The sequence below is a fragment of the Saimiri boliviensis genome, chromosome 13, assembly GCF_048565385.1.
Source record: "Saimiri boliviensis isolate mSaiBol1 chromosome 13, mSaiBol1.pri, whole genome shotgun sequence".
Taxonomy (NCBI): Eukaryota; Metazoa; Chordata; class Mammalia; order Primates; family Cebidae; genus Saimiri; species Saimiri boliviensis.
In genome coordinates, this window is record NC_133461.1 from 105,345,183 (window position 1) to 105,361,382 (window position 16,200).

A 16,200-nucleotide genomic window follows, 5' to 3' on the forward strand; every position below is an offset into this window, starting at 1 on the left:
TAAATCCTACAAATGAAAAACAGAATTAAAAAAATCTATAAAGGGCACAGGCAAATCAATTCATTAAAAGGAAAAAAAAGCTAGAACCTCAGGAGAAAAGTGGGTCAAAAGCATGCACACATAATTTACACGCAAATGGTTTAAAACCCTAGAAAAAATTATCATCTCATTAGTTATCAAATATATATCTAAGATAGCACTGCATGAAAATAAGGTATTTTCTGCTGATAAAATTTGTGAATGGTTTTTCATTTCTGATGACAATATCAAATACTGATAATACTCTCACCACGAGTATAGATCTTTAGAAAAAACATTTTGCCTACAGGATATGAGAAGTCTCAAAAAAGTCCCAAAAACTTTTGGCCCAATAATTCCACGCCTGGGAATCCTAAGGAATTAATCAGAAGATCAAGAAAAAAAAAGTTTTAAGAACAAAATAAGTGAACCCATCTAAAAGGTCAAACATAGGAAAATGACAAAGTATTCAATATACTCATTAATGGCACATTATTCAGGTGTTAAAAAATAGCTTTATGATTTTGAGATAAATGGGGGAAATCCTTACATTGTTAAGTATTTAAAACCTATGTACATATTAATATAAAGAACCATGTCAACTGTGAAATGGTGAGAAATGAGGAGAAGGAAATACATCCAGTCGTTAACAGAAGTCTCTGAGTGATGGGATTATTTCTTTCCCCCTGCTTTTTTGCATTTTCTACTTTTTTTTTTTTATTACAAAAAGTATGAATTAAGGAAAAACAACTTGGACTTTGGTTCTGAGAACAAACTTTATCAAATGACTCCGAAGTTATCTGCTTTGCCCAAGTATTTCTGCAGAGTCACCAAATACATTCAAGACTGGAAAAAAAGCACCTCAAAGTCAAATGAGGTGAGTGCCCACAGACACCAAGGAGAAAAGGAACAGGAGATCGATCGGGAAAAGACAGTGAGAAACACTTGCTAGCAGAAAACCCACAAACAGAAGCTATACTGGAACCTTTCCAATCAGTTCCATCTTTCAGGCTCTGTAGGCAAAGGAATGGGAGCCAGGCTGACCTCCAATAACGGGGCAGATGCGCAGACCCCCTTTCTTCGCACTGCGCGTGGGACAGGCCACAGAGCTCTCTGAAGCTTCTGGACTTACAATCATGGGACAGCATGGCATGGGCTGTGTCTTTAGCAAGTCCTTGGTTTTGTCCACGTGTTGTGCATTTCTCCAGTGGACCGACTGTTACTCAGGTTTGCAGAAAAAATAGGAATAAAAACAGAGCTCTCAGGCTCACAACCGTCTTGCAGCTTGATCTTGTCTAGAAATCTAAGTCATCTTGGCCAAAGCCATCTGCCCTGCCCACCGCCTCAGTGTGGGCGAGGCTTCCGAGTGCCTGGTCATCTTGTAGGTCACGGCCTTCACTGGCCCCCTGCTCTGGAGTCCTTGGGATTGAAGGGACCTCTTCTTGCTCAGAAGTGGAACTTTCTGGATACATCCTGATGGTCTTCCTCTCTGCATGGCCATCTCCTAGACTGACCTGAGGGCTCCCTTTTTTCTCACCTTGAGTTTCTCCTTCCGACTCTGGCTGGGCCTCCCCTTCAGCCTCTGGGGCCTCTATGCCTTCTGACTCTGGCTGGACCTCCCCTTCAGCCTCTGGGGCCTCTACGCCTTCTGACTCTGGCTGGGCCTCCCCTTCAGCCTCTGGGGCCTCTACACCTTCTGACTCTGGCTGGGCCTCCCCTTCAGCTTCCAGGGCCTCCCCTTCAGCCTCCAGGGCTTCTACACCTTCTGACTCTGGCTGGGCCTCCCCTTCTGCCTCCTGGGCCTCTACACCTTCTGATTCTGGCTGGGCCTCCCCTTCTGCCACCTGGGCCTCTACACCTTCTGACTCTGGCTGGGCCTCCCCTTCAGCCTCTGGGGCCTCCCCTTCAGCTTCCAGGGCCTCCCCTTCAGCCTCCAGGGCTTCTACACCTTCTGACTCTGGCTGGGCCTCCCCTTCTGCCTCCTGGATCTCCCCTTCATCCCGTAGGGCCTCTATGCCTTCTGCCTCTGGCTGGGCTTCTTCTTCTACCTCCTTGGCTTCCCATTCAGCCTCCAGGGCCTCTACAATTTCTGACTCTGGCTGGGACTCCCCTTCTACCTCTGGGGCCTCTATACCTTCTGAATCTGGCTGGGCCTCCCTTTCTGCTTCCTGGGTCTCCCCTTCAACCTCTGGGGCCTCTATAATTTCTGACTCTGGCTGGGTCTCCTCTTCAATCTCCAGGGCCTCTGCACCTTCTGACTCTGGCTGTGCCTCCCCTTCTGCCTCTGGGGCCTCTATACCTTCTGACTCTGGCTGGGCCTCCCATTCAGCCTCCTGGGCCTCCCCTTTTGCCTCTCGGGCCTCTACACCTTCTGACTCTGGCTGGGCCTCTCCTTCTGCCTCCTGGGCCTCTACACCTTCTGACTTTGGCTGGGCCTCTTCTTCTGCCTCCTGGGCCTCTATACCTTCTGACTCTGGCTGGGCTTCCCCTTCAGCCTCCTGGGCCTCCTCTTCTGCCTCCTGGGCCTCTACACCTTCTGACTCTGGCTGGGCCTCCCCTTCAGCCTCCTGGGCCTCTCCTTCAGACTTCAGGGCCTCTAGATCTTCTGACTCTGGCTGGGCCTCCTCTTCTGCCTCCTGGGCCTCTACACCTTCTGACTCTGGCTGGTCCTCCTCTTCTGCCTCCTGGGCCTCTATACCTTCTGACTCTGGCTGGGCCTCCCCTTCTGCCTCCTGGGCCTCTCCTTCTGTCTCCTGGGCCTCTACACCTTCTGACTCTGGCTGGGCCTCCCCTTCAGCCTCCTGGGCCTCTCCTTCAGCCTCCAGGGCCTCTAGATCTTCTGACTCTGGCTGGGCCTCCTCTTCTGCCTCCTGGGCCTCTACACCTTCTGATTCTGGCTGGGCCTCCTCTTCTGCCACCTGGGCCTCTACACCTTCTGACTCTGGCTGGGCCTCCCCTTCAGCCTCCTGGGCCTCTCTTTCAGCCTCCAGGGCCTCTAGATCTTCTGACTCTGGCTGGGCCTCCTCTTCTGCCTCCTGGGCCTCTACACCTTCTGATTCTGGCTGGGCCTCCTCTTCTGCCACCTGGGCCTCTACACCTTCTGACTCTGGCTGGGCCTCCCCTTCAGCCTCCTGGGCCTCTCCTTCAGCCTCCAGGGCCTCTAGATCTTCTGACTCTGGCTGGGCCTCCCCTTCAGCCTCCTGGGCCTCTCCTTCAGCCTCCAGGGCCTCTAAATCTTCTGACTCTGGCTGGGCCTCCTCTTCTGCCTCCTGGGCCTCTATACCTTCTGACTCTGGCTGGGCCTCCCCTTCTGCCTCCTGGGCCTCTCCTTCTGCCTCCTGGGCCTCTACACCTTCTGATTCTGGCTGGGCCACCCCTTCGGCCTCCAGGGCCTCTACATCTTCTGACTCTGGCTGGGCTTCCTCTTCTGTCTCCTGGGCCTCTATACTTTCTGATTCTGGCTGGGCCTCCTCTTCTACCTCCTGGGCCTCTACACCTTCTGATTCTGGCTGGGCCACCCCTTCGGCCTCCAGGGCCTCTATATCTTCTGACTCTGGCTGGCCCTCCTCTTCTGCCTCCTGGGCCTCCTCTTTGGCCTCCGGGGCCTCTATGCCTTCAGCTCCATCACTCTGTCCTGGATCTTGGTCACCTCCTGCCGCAGCTTCACCCTGCAAGTTGCCCTCATGCCCAGAGCCCTGGCCCCCAGTTCCTCCCCTCTCACCCAGGCCCTCTTCCTCCTGCTCAGCTTCCTCCAGCTCACTGCCGGCACTGGTTTTGCTGCTGTGAGTTTTCCCTTCACTCTCCTGAGCCACTGCAGCTCCCTCTGCCTCTCCCGGTTTGGGCTCTTTGTCTCTGTTGAGTCTCTGGCTCCCCTCGCCGTCCTCTTCCTCATCCACTCCAGGCCCTGGGCCCAGCCCCAGCCCTGGCCTCCCCTCAGCTCCCTGGACAGTCCTGGTGCTTATGGGGTCCATGGGGGTCCTGCCAGGGACCACCTCTGCTGCCTCCCCATCGGTGCGTTCTCCCTTCTTCCTCTGCAGAATCTGCTGCAGGTCAAAAGCCTCTTTGATGGGACCTCTGGTGGCCCCCATTGTGTCCTTGGGGGACGTAGGGCTCACTTTCTTCCTCACGCAGGCCTCGCAAGGACAGAACTCCTCTCCCTCAGCCTCTGCACCTAGCTGGGTGCCCAGGGCTGTGCTGAGGGCCGGCTCATCCTCCAGGGTGAAGGAGAGGGGCTCCAGGCCCAGTGTCCGCTCAGAGAAGGCCGAGAGGTTGCGCAGGCCCCAGAGGCGGTGTCTGCGCTGCTGGGTCTGCAAGAGCAGCTCCCCCGTGCGGGTCTCCCGGGGAGGCCCCAGCACCATCCGCCCCGCTCGACTCTGGAGCTTCTGGAGCTCTCTCTCGGTACTGTTCTGGAGGCGCCTGGCCACATCCTGCTGCAGCTCAGCCACCATCTGGTCCAGCAGATCGTTGTCCTGCAGGCCCCAGCGTGCTCGGAGCTCAGCCACCGAGCTGGCAAGGTGGGCCAGGAAGGCCTTCTCTGTCTTCTTCAGCAACACAGACACCAAGATGGGGTCACAGTCCAGAGCCACTCTGCAGGCCACTGAAGAGCTCTTCTCTGCAGCCCCTTGAGTAGGTGGGGCTTGTGTGTGCTCCCGGCCCATCCAGGTGGCTCTAGGTGGCTTTTCCAAGCCAGGTTCAAGCTGGGAGCCACTTTGACTTTCACTGGCACTTGGGTCCATCTCACTGAGATGACTAGGGGGCTCCGTGGGCTCCTCTGTGCCCTCTAGGGGGCATGGCTCTGCAGAGGCAGAGGCTCTTCCTGCTTCCTCCTCCTGGAATGGATCCTCTTCCTGGGAGCCTTCCCCATCCAGAGAGCCAGCCTCGGACAGTTCCTGTCCACAGACGTGTCCTTCTTCTGGAAGCTCTTCCTCTTGGAGACCTTCTTCAAGAGCCTCTTCTTGCAGTCCTCCTTCTGGTCCGTCTTTAACTTCCTCTAGCTGTGCCGCTTCTTGCAGCTGTGCTGTTTCTTTTTTCGTTTCCTCGAACTGTGCCTCTTCTTCTAGCAGTTCTCCTCCTCCTGTTTCTTTAGTTTCCTCTAACTGTGTCCCCTCTTCTTGAAGCCCTTCTCCTTCTGCTGCTTCTTCCACTTCCTCTAACTGCACCTCTTCTTGCAGTTCTCCCGATTCCTCTTTAGTTTCCTCTAACTGCGCCTCTTCTTGGAGTTCTTCTGTTTCTTCTTTCATTTTCCCTAATAGCACCTCTTCTCCTTGCAGTTCTCCATCTATTTCTTCTTTCATTTCTTCTAATTGCGCCTCTTCTCCTTGCAGTTCTCCTTCTGCTTCTTCTTTCATTTCCTCTAACTGCGCCTCTTCTCCTTGCAGTTCTCCATCTGTTTCTTCTTTCATTTCTTCTAATTGCGCCTTTTCTCCTTGCAGTTCTCCATCTATTTCTTCCTTCATTTCTTCTAATTGCGCCTCTTCTCCTTGTAGTTCTCCTTCTGTTTCTTTCATTTCCTCTAACTGCGCCTCTTCTCCTTGCAGTTCTCCTTCTGCTTCTTTCATTTCCTCTAACTGCGCCTCTTCTCCTTGCAGTTCTCCATCTATTTCTTCTTTCATTTCTTCTAATTGCGCCTCTTCTCCTTGTAGTTCTCCTTCTGTTTCTTTCATTTCCTCTAACTGCGCCTCTTCTCCTTGCAGTTCTCCTTCTGCTTCTTTCATTTCCTCTAACTGCGCCTCTTCTCCTTGCAGTTCTCCATCTATTTCTTCTTTCATTTCTTCTAATTGCGCCTCTTCTCCTTGCAGTTCTCCTTCTGTTTCTTCTTTCATTTCCTCTAACTGCGCCTCTTCTCCTTGCAGTTCTCCTTCTGCTTCTTTCATTTCCTCTAACTGCGCCTCTTCTCCTTGCAGTTCTCCATCTATTTCTTCTTTCATTTCTTCTAATTGCGCCTCTTCTCCTTGCAGTTCTCCTTCTGTTTCTTCTTTCATTTCCTCTAACTGCGCCTCTTCTCCTTGCAGTTCTCCTTGCAGTTCTCCATCTATTTCTTCTTTCATTTCTTCTAACTGCGCCTCTTCTCCTTGCAGTTCTCCTTCTGTTTCTTCTTTCATTTCCTCTAACTGCGCCTCTTCTCCTTGCAGTTCTCCATCTGTTTCTTCTTTCATTTCCTCTAACTGCACCCCCTCTTCTTGCAGTTCTCCTTCTGCTCCTTCTTTAGTTTCCTCTAACTGTGCCTCCTCTTCTTGCATTGTGTTTTCAGCCATCTGCTCCTCCCTGTCTCTTTCTGTTTCCTCCTCCTTGGTGGCACAAGCGCAGGCTGGGGAGTTCAAGAAGGCTGGGGAACAACAGTGCTGTTGCTTTTTCAGATCCCCTGGGTTCTCAGAGGTTCTGGAATCAGACCTCTGGTTGGAGGTTTTCAAGGACAGCTCGGTCCCCTCAGGGACCAGGGTGCCATCCATGGCACAGGGTATGCTGCTCTCCCCTGAGCCTCCAGAGCCACTACTGATGTCCACTCCAGAGGAGGACGTGGGCGTGAAGTTCTCTGTCACAGCGTGGGACCCAAGGTCAGGCAGAGCCTGGCTCCACGTGAGCTCCCAGAGGCCTGAGTCCAGCTGGTCCTGCCCAAGGTCACATCCTGGCCACAGGTCCTTTGAGATGCGGAGCAACTCCTGGTACCGAGGGGAGTCTTTGAACCTCACTTTGCTGGCAGGAGTCCCAGAGTCTTCATCAAAGAACTGGAGACCGGCCAGACAGGTAATGAGGGCCCCGGCTGAGCGGCTGAGCCTCCTGGCCACGGGCCGAGACACTTCGGGCACGCTGTTGGGCCGGTCATGCTTGGAGCCCATCAGTGCCCTCATGATCTGCGTGGAGGCAGACACCCGGCCAGGAAGTGTCCGCAGGCCCACCCCGCAGCTGGCCGGGGCCCCTCTGTCCACTCTGGCCTCTGCAGGGGCTTCAGAAACTCCCTCTGGAGATGCCCCTTGGGGGATACCCTCTCCTGATTGGGGACCAACGTCACCACTCACCTGGAGGACTCCCCCTGGCTCTAGGTCCTGCTCAGCATCCCCTTCCAGGGGCTGTTGTCTGGCATCAGCTGGCTCCCCCAGGCCTTCCAGAGCATGGTCATCCCCAGGGTCCACCTCAGGGCCTCTCAGGACACCCCCTGCTGCACCTGTGGTCTCATCCACCATCTCATATGTCATGAGTACGGGCTCTTCTGGAATGTTGTCCAGCCATTCTCGGACCATGGCCTCTGGAGTCGAGCGGGGCAGCGTGCCAGGGGACATGCAGCTGGCCTCCTCCTGCCCCTGGGGGCCTCCCTGACTAGCGGTCTTCTCCTGGGATAGCAACCCAGACCCCACACCGTAGCTGGCGCCGCTGCTCCTAGATGCCCCTGAACTGGGGCCAGAGGATGCTGTGAGCTCTGCCTGGTGTGTCTTCTCCTCCTGCTGGCTCCCACCTGGCCCACAGGCAGCACTCCGGTGGCTGCTGCTGGTGCTGGCACAGCTGGAAGGGCGCCTCTGAGGGCAGGGCCGCCCCCTGGGCGGGGTGGGGCAGTACCTGCCACACGGCCAGCGGGCCTCCAGGGAGGGTCCCCACTGGGCCTCTTGGGCCAGCAGTGTCCTGATCTGTGAGCAGGAATGGCCTTGGTGGGGGCCTGATGCCCCTTGCTCAGGCCGTTCAACCTGCAGAACCAATGGCATGGAGGGCAGGGGGGTGTCCCTGGCCTGTTCCCCCAGGCTGGCAGCCCCAGATTTTGAGCAGGAGTTGGATGTGTGAGGTGGCGTGGGGGCTGGTGAGCATGTCCTGGACCCCACCTCCCCTGCCCACCCAGCAGAGGGAACGTTGTCGGGGGAGATCCCAGAGGCACAGTCCGAGCGGCCTGCAGGGGTGATAGTGGCACTGCTGGTTCCCAGAAGGTCCTGGGAAGGAAGAGAGCCCAAGGAGGGAGGTCTCAGGTCCCCGGAGGCCTGTGTCCTGGAGCTCGATGAGCTTCCAGAAGATTGTGGCACTGAGCCATCCCGGCAGGCCCTTCGCCGCTCAGAAGGCCTCGGCACTTGCTTGGTTGCAGGGGAGTCCAGTGGGCTGTGGGTGCCCCTGCAGTAGCGACACTGCCTGGGAGAGTCTCTTGGGGCCACTCGGCCAAGGCCAGGGCTGCTGGGTGAGGACACCGCACTGGCCCGGCTCTTGTGCCTTCTCCGCCCCTGCTGGGCTGAAGTGCAGGTGGGAGTGGTAGAAGAGGCTCCCTCTGAGTCCCAGGAGCCGGAAAGGCCCGAAGCCAGAGGCTCCCTCATCACAGACGCACCCCTGGCCTGCTGGTGCTCGGTGCCGTGTCCTGGCATCTCTGGCTGCAGGTCCTCACTCCTTAAAGATGAAAGACTCAGGGCTGGAGAACCCAGGACACCTCCCTCAGTGGCCTCCTGCTGGGAGGTCTCAGCCCTTGTCTTGCCCAGGCAGCCCCGGGTCCGCCCGCCCCATTCGCTGGATCCCTCCCTGCTGCTGGCTGATGAGTCCGAAGAAGCCCCCTCCTCACTCTGGGCCCTGGACGTCAGGCGGCCGCCTTGCTCTGGGCCGCCCGGCCCTGCTCCATCTGTGCACATGCCGGGCTCCTCACCCAGGCTCCCGCCAGCTTCCCACTCGGCCCCTCTCTGGGTAGAGGGGCTGCCACTGTCCACTCTGTCCTCTGGGATCCTGGGGCAGCAGGAAGAGTCTGGCTCCGAGCCCTCGGGGTGGCCGGTGCTGGAGGCTGGGCTGGCGCTGTCCTGGCTGCATCTCTCCCTCCCAGGAGCCCCGCGGTCCCACAGGCCACTGCAGCGGACATGCTGAGCCAGCCCCCACCTCTTCCGAGCCGCCACTCTCTCTCCCTGGGAGGCGTGCAAGGGATTCGTCCAGATTTCATACTTGGGCCCTGGCTGCCCACCTCGGCCAAAGGCTTCCCCGCATCCCACCCTGCAGGGCCGGGGTCCCCACACCCCAGGCTGTGAGAAGCCCCAGGGGTAGCCCTCCCACACACAGCAAAGGGGGTCTACCTCCCCCAGAACGGGGTCCTCCCCGCTGGCTGTGGTGAGGGCGCTGGCCCGGCCCATCCTCCGGGACCACAAAAGCGTGTCCTCACCGACCAGGTGGAAGCGGACTTTCATCTCCACGGACAGGCTGCCATCCTCGTTCATACGGACCTTCTTCTTCATGTCATCGCCGGCCACTAGCGGGCCCGGCTGCGCCGGCGTGTCTTGAGGGTGCCTGTCGGGAGCAGGGCCCGCCAGGGGATCACTGGGACCAGGCCTCTCTGGCAGCCGTGGCCTGCTGCCTGACTGGGACCGTGAATGGATCACGCTCGGCTTGGTCTTTGGCCCCCAGCTCCCTGGCATGCAGCAAAGAGAAAAAGAAAAGAGGAAAAGATGATATAGTCATGAGCCTGCCACCACCTGGATACCACCACTACCTCCAAAATGCACCGTAAGGGCTGGGCGCAGTGGCTCATGCAGGTAATCCAAGCACTTTGGGAGACCAAGGCGGGAGGACTGCCTGAGCTCAGGGTTTCAAGACCAGCCTGGGCAACATAGTGAGACGCCATCTCTACAAAAAAAAAAAATTAAAAAATAATTAGCTAAGCATGGTAGTATGCCCTACAGTCCCAGCTGCCTAGCTACTTGGAAGGCTGAGGCAGGAGAATCCCCTGAGTCCCAGAGTTCGAGGCTGCAGTGAGCTGTGTGCCATTGCATTACAGCCTGGATGACAGAGTGAGACCATTAAAAAAAAAAAAAAAAAAAAAAAAAGCATGTTAAGGGCAGAGCTATTCTAGAATGACAATCCACAGAGTTACCAGTCTGTGAACTGGCATCATCTAGCAAGGAGAACCTGAGTCTGAATTCAGTCTCCACTCTGCCACTTCCTAGCTGTGTAGTTTTTGGCAGAGCCTGTTTTCTCAACCGTAGAGTAAGCATAATAATATTGATCGAGTCGGTTCACATTAATGCATGGCCATACATATAAAACTTCCTTCACAGTTGCTGGCACACAGTAGGCTCTCAAGAGATGCACACTTGGCAGGCAGAGCGGCAGTGCCCAGAGCTTGCTCCTAGCCCTCCTCATGCCCACCACCAGCTCAGCAGGTGAAATCGATAAACTGCTGCATATGACCCTGATTGTTAACTGTTATATGCTCTGCGATTATTAGCGGTGATTTATCACCCTAACCCTCATCAAGCTCCTGGGTTGATAAATGATTACAGGGAAAGACCCGGCTGCACCATATCAGGTCCTGCTAGTCAAGCCTGCACCCCAGCCATGAAAGACAGAAGAAAGGGCCGCTGGGGATGCAAAGGAGTGGCTCTAAGGAAGAATGCACCAGGCATGATGGCTCACACCTGTAATCCCAGCACTTTGGGAGGCCAAGGCAGGTGGATCACCTGAGGTCAGGAGTTCGAGACCAGCCTGACCAACGTGGGGAAACCCCGTCTCTATTAAAAGTGCAAAAAATTAGCTGGGGGTTGTGGCAGATGCCTGTAATTCCAGCTACTTGGGAGGGAGGCTGAGGTACAAAAATTGCTTGAACCCAGGAGGCGGAGGTTGCAGTAAGCCAAGATCACGTTGCTGCACTCCAGCCTAGGTGATAGAGCAAGACTCTGTTTCAAAAAAAGCAAAAAAAAAAAAAAAAAAAAAAAAAGGGGATGAATGAATGAAGCCCTTAAGGGCTTTCGAATTTCATCTTTGGAGCCAATACATGGCAAAAGGGTAGTGCTAGCAGAGGCTGAGTCTACAATCAGCAAAAGAACAGACCCCAGGTGCACATCTGGGCAGAAGATGGCTTTGCCCAGTCCTGTCCCTCCACAGGGACCAAATGAGACTGAGGACTCTTCCAGGGAGGGGCCCAGAGTAAACTGTCCTTGTGCCTCCAGTACTTGTCCTACAGGGATCACCAAGCCTGTCCTTGTTGGTGTTTGCTGAGCTTTTCACAAAGGACAGTAAGTACTTTGGTTAGTAAGTACTTTGTTTACTCATCACATTTTTCCATGATCAAACTGCATTTGTCAATTAATTGTGCTTTTAAAAAATAAGTGTGTGTGGTTTTAAAAAATAACATAGTATAGACGGGCTCGCTGGCTGGCTGGCTGCCTGGATGACCCATGGCCTTGGTTAGTTTTAGTCCTTTTGACCCCGGTGCAGGCCACCACTGTTGCCTGAGACTGTCGTGACCAGGAAAGGATGCCACGCCACACACACAGCCCGTTGCTGCTATGATGTCATATTCACTGTAGTTGTTCCTTTTTTTTTTTTTGAGACAGGGTCTCTGTTGCCCGGGCTGGAGAGCAGTGGCATGATCATGACTTATTGGAGTCTCAAACTCCTGGGCTCAAATGATCCTCCCACCTCTGTCTCCTAAGTAGCCGGGACCACAGGCATGTGCCACCATGCCTGGCTAATTTGTTCATTTACTTATTTATTTTTTTGGTAAAGGCAGGGTCTTGCTGTGTTGTCTAGGTCTGTCTTGAACTCCTGGGCTCAAGCGATCTTCCTGCTCTGGCCTCCCAAATTGCTGGGATTACAGGTGTGACCCTCTGTGCCTGTGGTTCTTAATAAAATTTACTTTAGATTCTAGAAATTTCAAGTTCAAGATCTCTTAATCCCTGTTCCATTTATTTATTTATTTAGAGACCAGCTCTTTCTCTGCCATCCAGGCTGGACTGTAATGGTACAATCACGGCTCACTGCAGCCTCAACCTCACAGGCTCAAGTGATCCTCCCACCTCAGATTCTCTGGAACTATAGGCATGTGCCATTATGCCTGGCCAAATTTTTTGTATTTTTTTGTAGATACAGAGTCTTATTATGTGGCCCAGGTTGGTGGACTCAAGCGGTCCTCTTACTTTGGCCTCCCAAAGTGCTGAAATCACAGACATGAGCCACTGTATCCAGCCTCTGCTCCTCATATATACCAAGCACTGCCTTCTCCTATCTCAGTCAAATGCTCAACCCAAGTGAGGTTGACAGTGATGAGAAGAAGGAAGAGGCAAGAGATCCCAAAATGACTGGGATACCTAAGATTTGGGGCCAAAGGGAAGTTTCCCAAATTATCTGGAAGGGTATCCACTTGGCCCTACTGAACCACCATCAGATGGGGGAAATTCAAACACCAACTCACCGTTTTTGTTTCTTGAAGTCAGCCCAGATAAAGTTCCAGCCTCACTTCTCCTGGCATTTTCCATGGCTGGAGGTCTAAAGGCCTCATGCCCGGCACACACCAGCACGGAGGGGCTGTGCAGCAGGGCCTGCAGTGAGTCCACCTGAGGGAGGGTGAGGGGTCAGGAGGCCTGGGCTGCAGACACCCTCTGTCCCAAGGCCTGGGGGAGGAAGGCCAGTCTCGCCAGCCCTGTCCTGATTTCTGCCCATCTCACCCTGGTTTCCTGGTCCAAGGAGGAGTCTTCACTCTCTATAGCACCTCCATCACTAGCTGGGGGCTGAGGTCCCACCACCATGATCTCCCACTCTAACTATACCCCTCCCTCCACCAGGTGTGAGGCCTGTGATCGAAGGTCACTCTGGATGCCCCTGCTGCAAAAGACGTCTGTGGGCTGCGTCTCTGCCCACATGTCCAACCTCCAGAACATGTATTCCCTGAAGCAGCCAGAGCAGCACCCACTCCAGCTCCCACAGGGAGGTCCGATTCACTCTCTCACCCTTTTCCCAAATGGAGGAGCCTCTGTGCTGCCTGACCTGTGTTTTCTAGTACAATCTGAGTCTGCTGCCTCTGCCTCTCCCCGAGTGGAGGGAAGAGGGGCTAGGCACCACTCTCCTGCAGGGACCCCTTCCCTTCCAGACTCCTGCAATGGTATCTAAGGTCCTGACCCTCCCCAGACCCATCAGGATGTCCCCTATCCACTGCTGGGCTCGGGGCAGGTCATGTCACTGCAGTACTCCATTCCAGGAGACAGGTCCCTGGACCCAGAGGCCCCTGCAGATCTCAGGGTTTGCACTGTTGATGGGATTACATTGTAATTAGCAATGCTGGGGAATGTATCTCCATCTTTAAAGCACAGAGCATGTTCTTTTTCATTTTCTAAAATTAGAAGGGTATGCTCATTAACAAAACAAATGAAAGAGGAAACATTACATTCTCTTTCCCAAAAATATGTCATAGAAATGCGTTGTACACTAGATCGTTCAGCCTAGCAAATTAGAAGTTGGTTTTAAATGACTAGGTCCATGGCTTCTTTGCCTTTTGGCTAAGACCAAGTGTAAATGACTAGGTCCATTTCTTCTTTGATCTAGATTTCTAGTCCATCAAAAAAATACAAACATGACCCAAGTCTATGAATTCATAGATGTAGCCATGCTTCTAGGGAGTCAGACTCTCCAGGGAAGAAGAAAATATTAAAGACTAAATGATGCTCCCATTCCGAGGGAGAGGCAGAAGCCTAAAATCCACAGGAAAAGGAGCATTTTCAAGAACGACCATTCGGGAGGGAACACAAACGTTGATAATCATGTTTCGGTTCTTCCTGGGGAGAAAGGAGGTCATTATGTTTACAGAAACTCTTAGCAGCTCTGCAATAAGTCTAGGTGAAAATATCCTAATGTCTTTATCTCCAGTTCACTCATATTGTGCCAGCTCTCTCCCCATCACCGCACCCACTAAATTGTAGCTAACTCAAGGTAGGGACCTTGTCTCATTTGTCTATTTATACGGGACACGCTAGTCCATGGTAATGCACACTAACTCAAAAGCATCCTTACATTACACTGCAATTAGCAATGCTTGTGGATGTATTTCCATCTTTAGAGCACAGGTCATGTTCTTTTTTCTTTTCCAAACGAATGTTAGCTCTAACATTTGCCATCCATGCAACTAGGAGCAAATTATTTAATCTCTGTGCTTGACTTTTCTTATCTGTCCCAAGGGGATAATAATATCAGCTACCAGCCAAATGCAGTGGCTCACATCTGTAATCTCAGCACTTTCAGAGGCTAAGGCAGATAGATCCCTTGAGCCCAGGAGTTTAAGATCAGCCTGGGCAATATGGTGAAACCCCATTTCTACTAAAAAATACCAATAAAATTAGCCAAGCGTAGTGGCATGTGACTGCAATTCCAGCTGCTTGGGAGGCTGAGGTGGAAGGATCACTTGAGCCCAGGAGGTTGAGGCCGCAATGAGCTGAGATTGTGCTACTACACTACAGCCTGGGTAACAGAGTCAGAGCCTGTCTCAAATATTAATAATAATAATGAATAATAGTAATATATCAGCTACCTGGTGAGTTTGGGTGGTGAATGCTAAGCCCTAGACCAGCTGCTTCTATCCCACTCTCTTTCTGGTGTGCTTTCCAGTACTGCAGAGGTTTCTTTGTTTTGGTTTTGTTTGTTTGTTCGTTTTTGAGATGGAGTCTTGCTCTGTCACTCAGGCTGGAGTGCAGTGGTGCAACCTCCACCTCCCAGTTCCAAGTGATTCTTCTGCCTCAGCCTCCGAGTAGCTGGGACTACAGGCATGCACAACCATGCCAGGCTAATTTTGAATTTTTAGTAGAGTTGGAGTTTCCCCATGTTGGCCAGGCTGGTCTCAAACTTCTGACCTCGAGTGATCCACCTGCCTTGGCCTCCTAAAGTGCTGGAATTACAGGTGTGAACCACCACACCTGACCCAGTACTGCAGAGTTTGGAAAGCTGCCAGCCCATTTTCTGAACTCCCTTGCAGCTTGGGGTCTAAATGCAAAATAAGTCCCACTAATTAGATGCACTTGTGCAGGGCGTGGAACATGGCAGTGAAGCAGAGGCCATCTTCCTTTTGTTCCTGACTCTTGCCACAAGCAAAATGAAGTCAAAGATGCGAGAGATGTGTGCCGCTGAGACGGCAAAAGATGCCCTCGTTGTTCTAGTATCCATCATCTTCCCATCTGGGATCCCAGCAGTGGTGGGGTAATTCAGAGCTCAGTCATTCCAGAGGCAATCCCCAAAACCCCCTTTCCTCATTTCCTAGACACCACTGACAGGTTGGTCTGAAGCATTCTGGGAGTCTTTTTCAGGACACAGCCTGTGCTCCTCCAGCCTTTCAGTGAATCTCTAAGCATCAAATGCTCTGAGTGTAATTCATTCCTGCTTAAGATGCTGAGAGAGGAGTCTGCTTCCTGTACTGAAGCATGGCTGACACACGGTATCACATCAGAAGTGGCCACAGGCAATGGACCTTCAAAGATAGGAATCTGGGATTTGTGACCTCATCTGGATGATGTGAAGGTGGTGATAAACTGGTGACAATGGGGCACTCGTACCACATGGCACACAGTGACAACATAGTTCTTAGATGATCCCCTCTGATGGTAGAAAGCACTGCTTCCTGAGAGCAGGACCTGGACCCTCCACTGGCTGTGGGGATAGCCTCTTCGAACGAGAGGGAGAACTGCAAAGGCTACGGAGTGGGCTGGCCACTTCCCACTTTTGAAAAATGGCAAGCTCAAGGTCTAAGCCCTAACTGGAGGATGGCCAGAGGACGTGGGGGCTTCTGCAACTGCTGTCAAAGAGTTTCTTTTCTCTTGTTGCCAAAGCTCAAATGTAGAACTGCTTCTGCTGGTGGCTGAAAGACAACTGAACCCGGTGTTAGGTGTTCCATCCAGCCATAAAGCAGGGGTGCTGTACGGAAGTGGACCCTGATCACCAGGTGGAGGTGATGCAGACTAGATCAGGGTCAAGAAGCTTGACTGAGGCATCAGTAAATTGCTCGAGCAGTCGACGCACCCCCCAGCTCACCTGCTCCTGCCGTGTTTCCGTCCCTCCTCAGCACACACCTATGACTTCCTGGGAAATTCCCCGTCCCAGCTAACTGAAGAAGAAAATATTCTATTCTGGCTTTCAGATGGTTGCAGAGAGTATGCTGACATGACCAAGAGGTGGCTACTGTGTGACAGACTCACTTGGGCCATGAAGGGCAGTGGGGAAAGAAAACCCAGGGGACAGTGTGATTTGGTGACTACTTGGAAGAAGCAATGGCAAGAGGTTCTAGAGCAATTTATGGGCAGTGGGCAGTGGTTAGCAGTTAAATCTGACAATCAAGGAACTTGAAGGAAGGGGACTGGAGGTTGGGTGACAGGAAGTCCAGAGACTAATCTGAATGGATCGCTCAGAACTGGCCCAGAGGGTGAGAACATTGGTGACCCCCATGCATGTTTACTAAAAGGTGAAAATCCTGTGGATACACTGACC

General features: G+C 53.2%; 1 protein-coding gene across 2 annotated transcripts in view; it reads right to left on the reverse strand.

The window, feature by feature from the left end:
• Nucleotides 1-521: 521 nt before the first annotated feature.
• The window catches only part of RP1L1 (RP1 like 1), a 102,266-nt gene continuing 86,587 nt past the window's right edge, over nucleotides 522-16,200 (reverse strand). The window contains exons 5-7 of one of the 2 annotated variants that reach the window (XM_074384159.1): nucleotides 12,152-12,293; nucleotides 5,274-9,370; nucleotides 522-5,225 (exon numbers count right to left, since the gene is read on the reverse strand). In XM_074384159.1, the coding sequence (XP_074240260.1) occupies nucleotides 1,314-5,225; nucleotides 5,274-9,370; nucleotides 12,152-12,293 (8,151 nt within the window). In that variant the 3' untranslated portion in view covers nucleotides 522-1,313. Of the gene's footprint in view, nucleotides 9,371-12,151; nucleotides 12,294-16,200 lie in introns of both variants that reach the window. The other variant, XM_039461177.2, reaches the window with a different exon arrangement.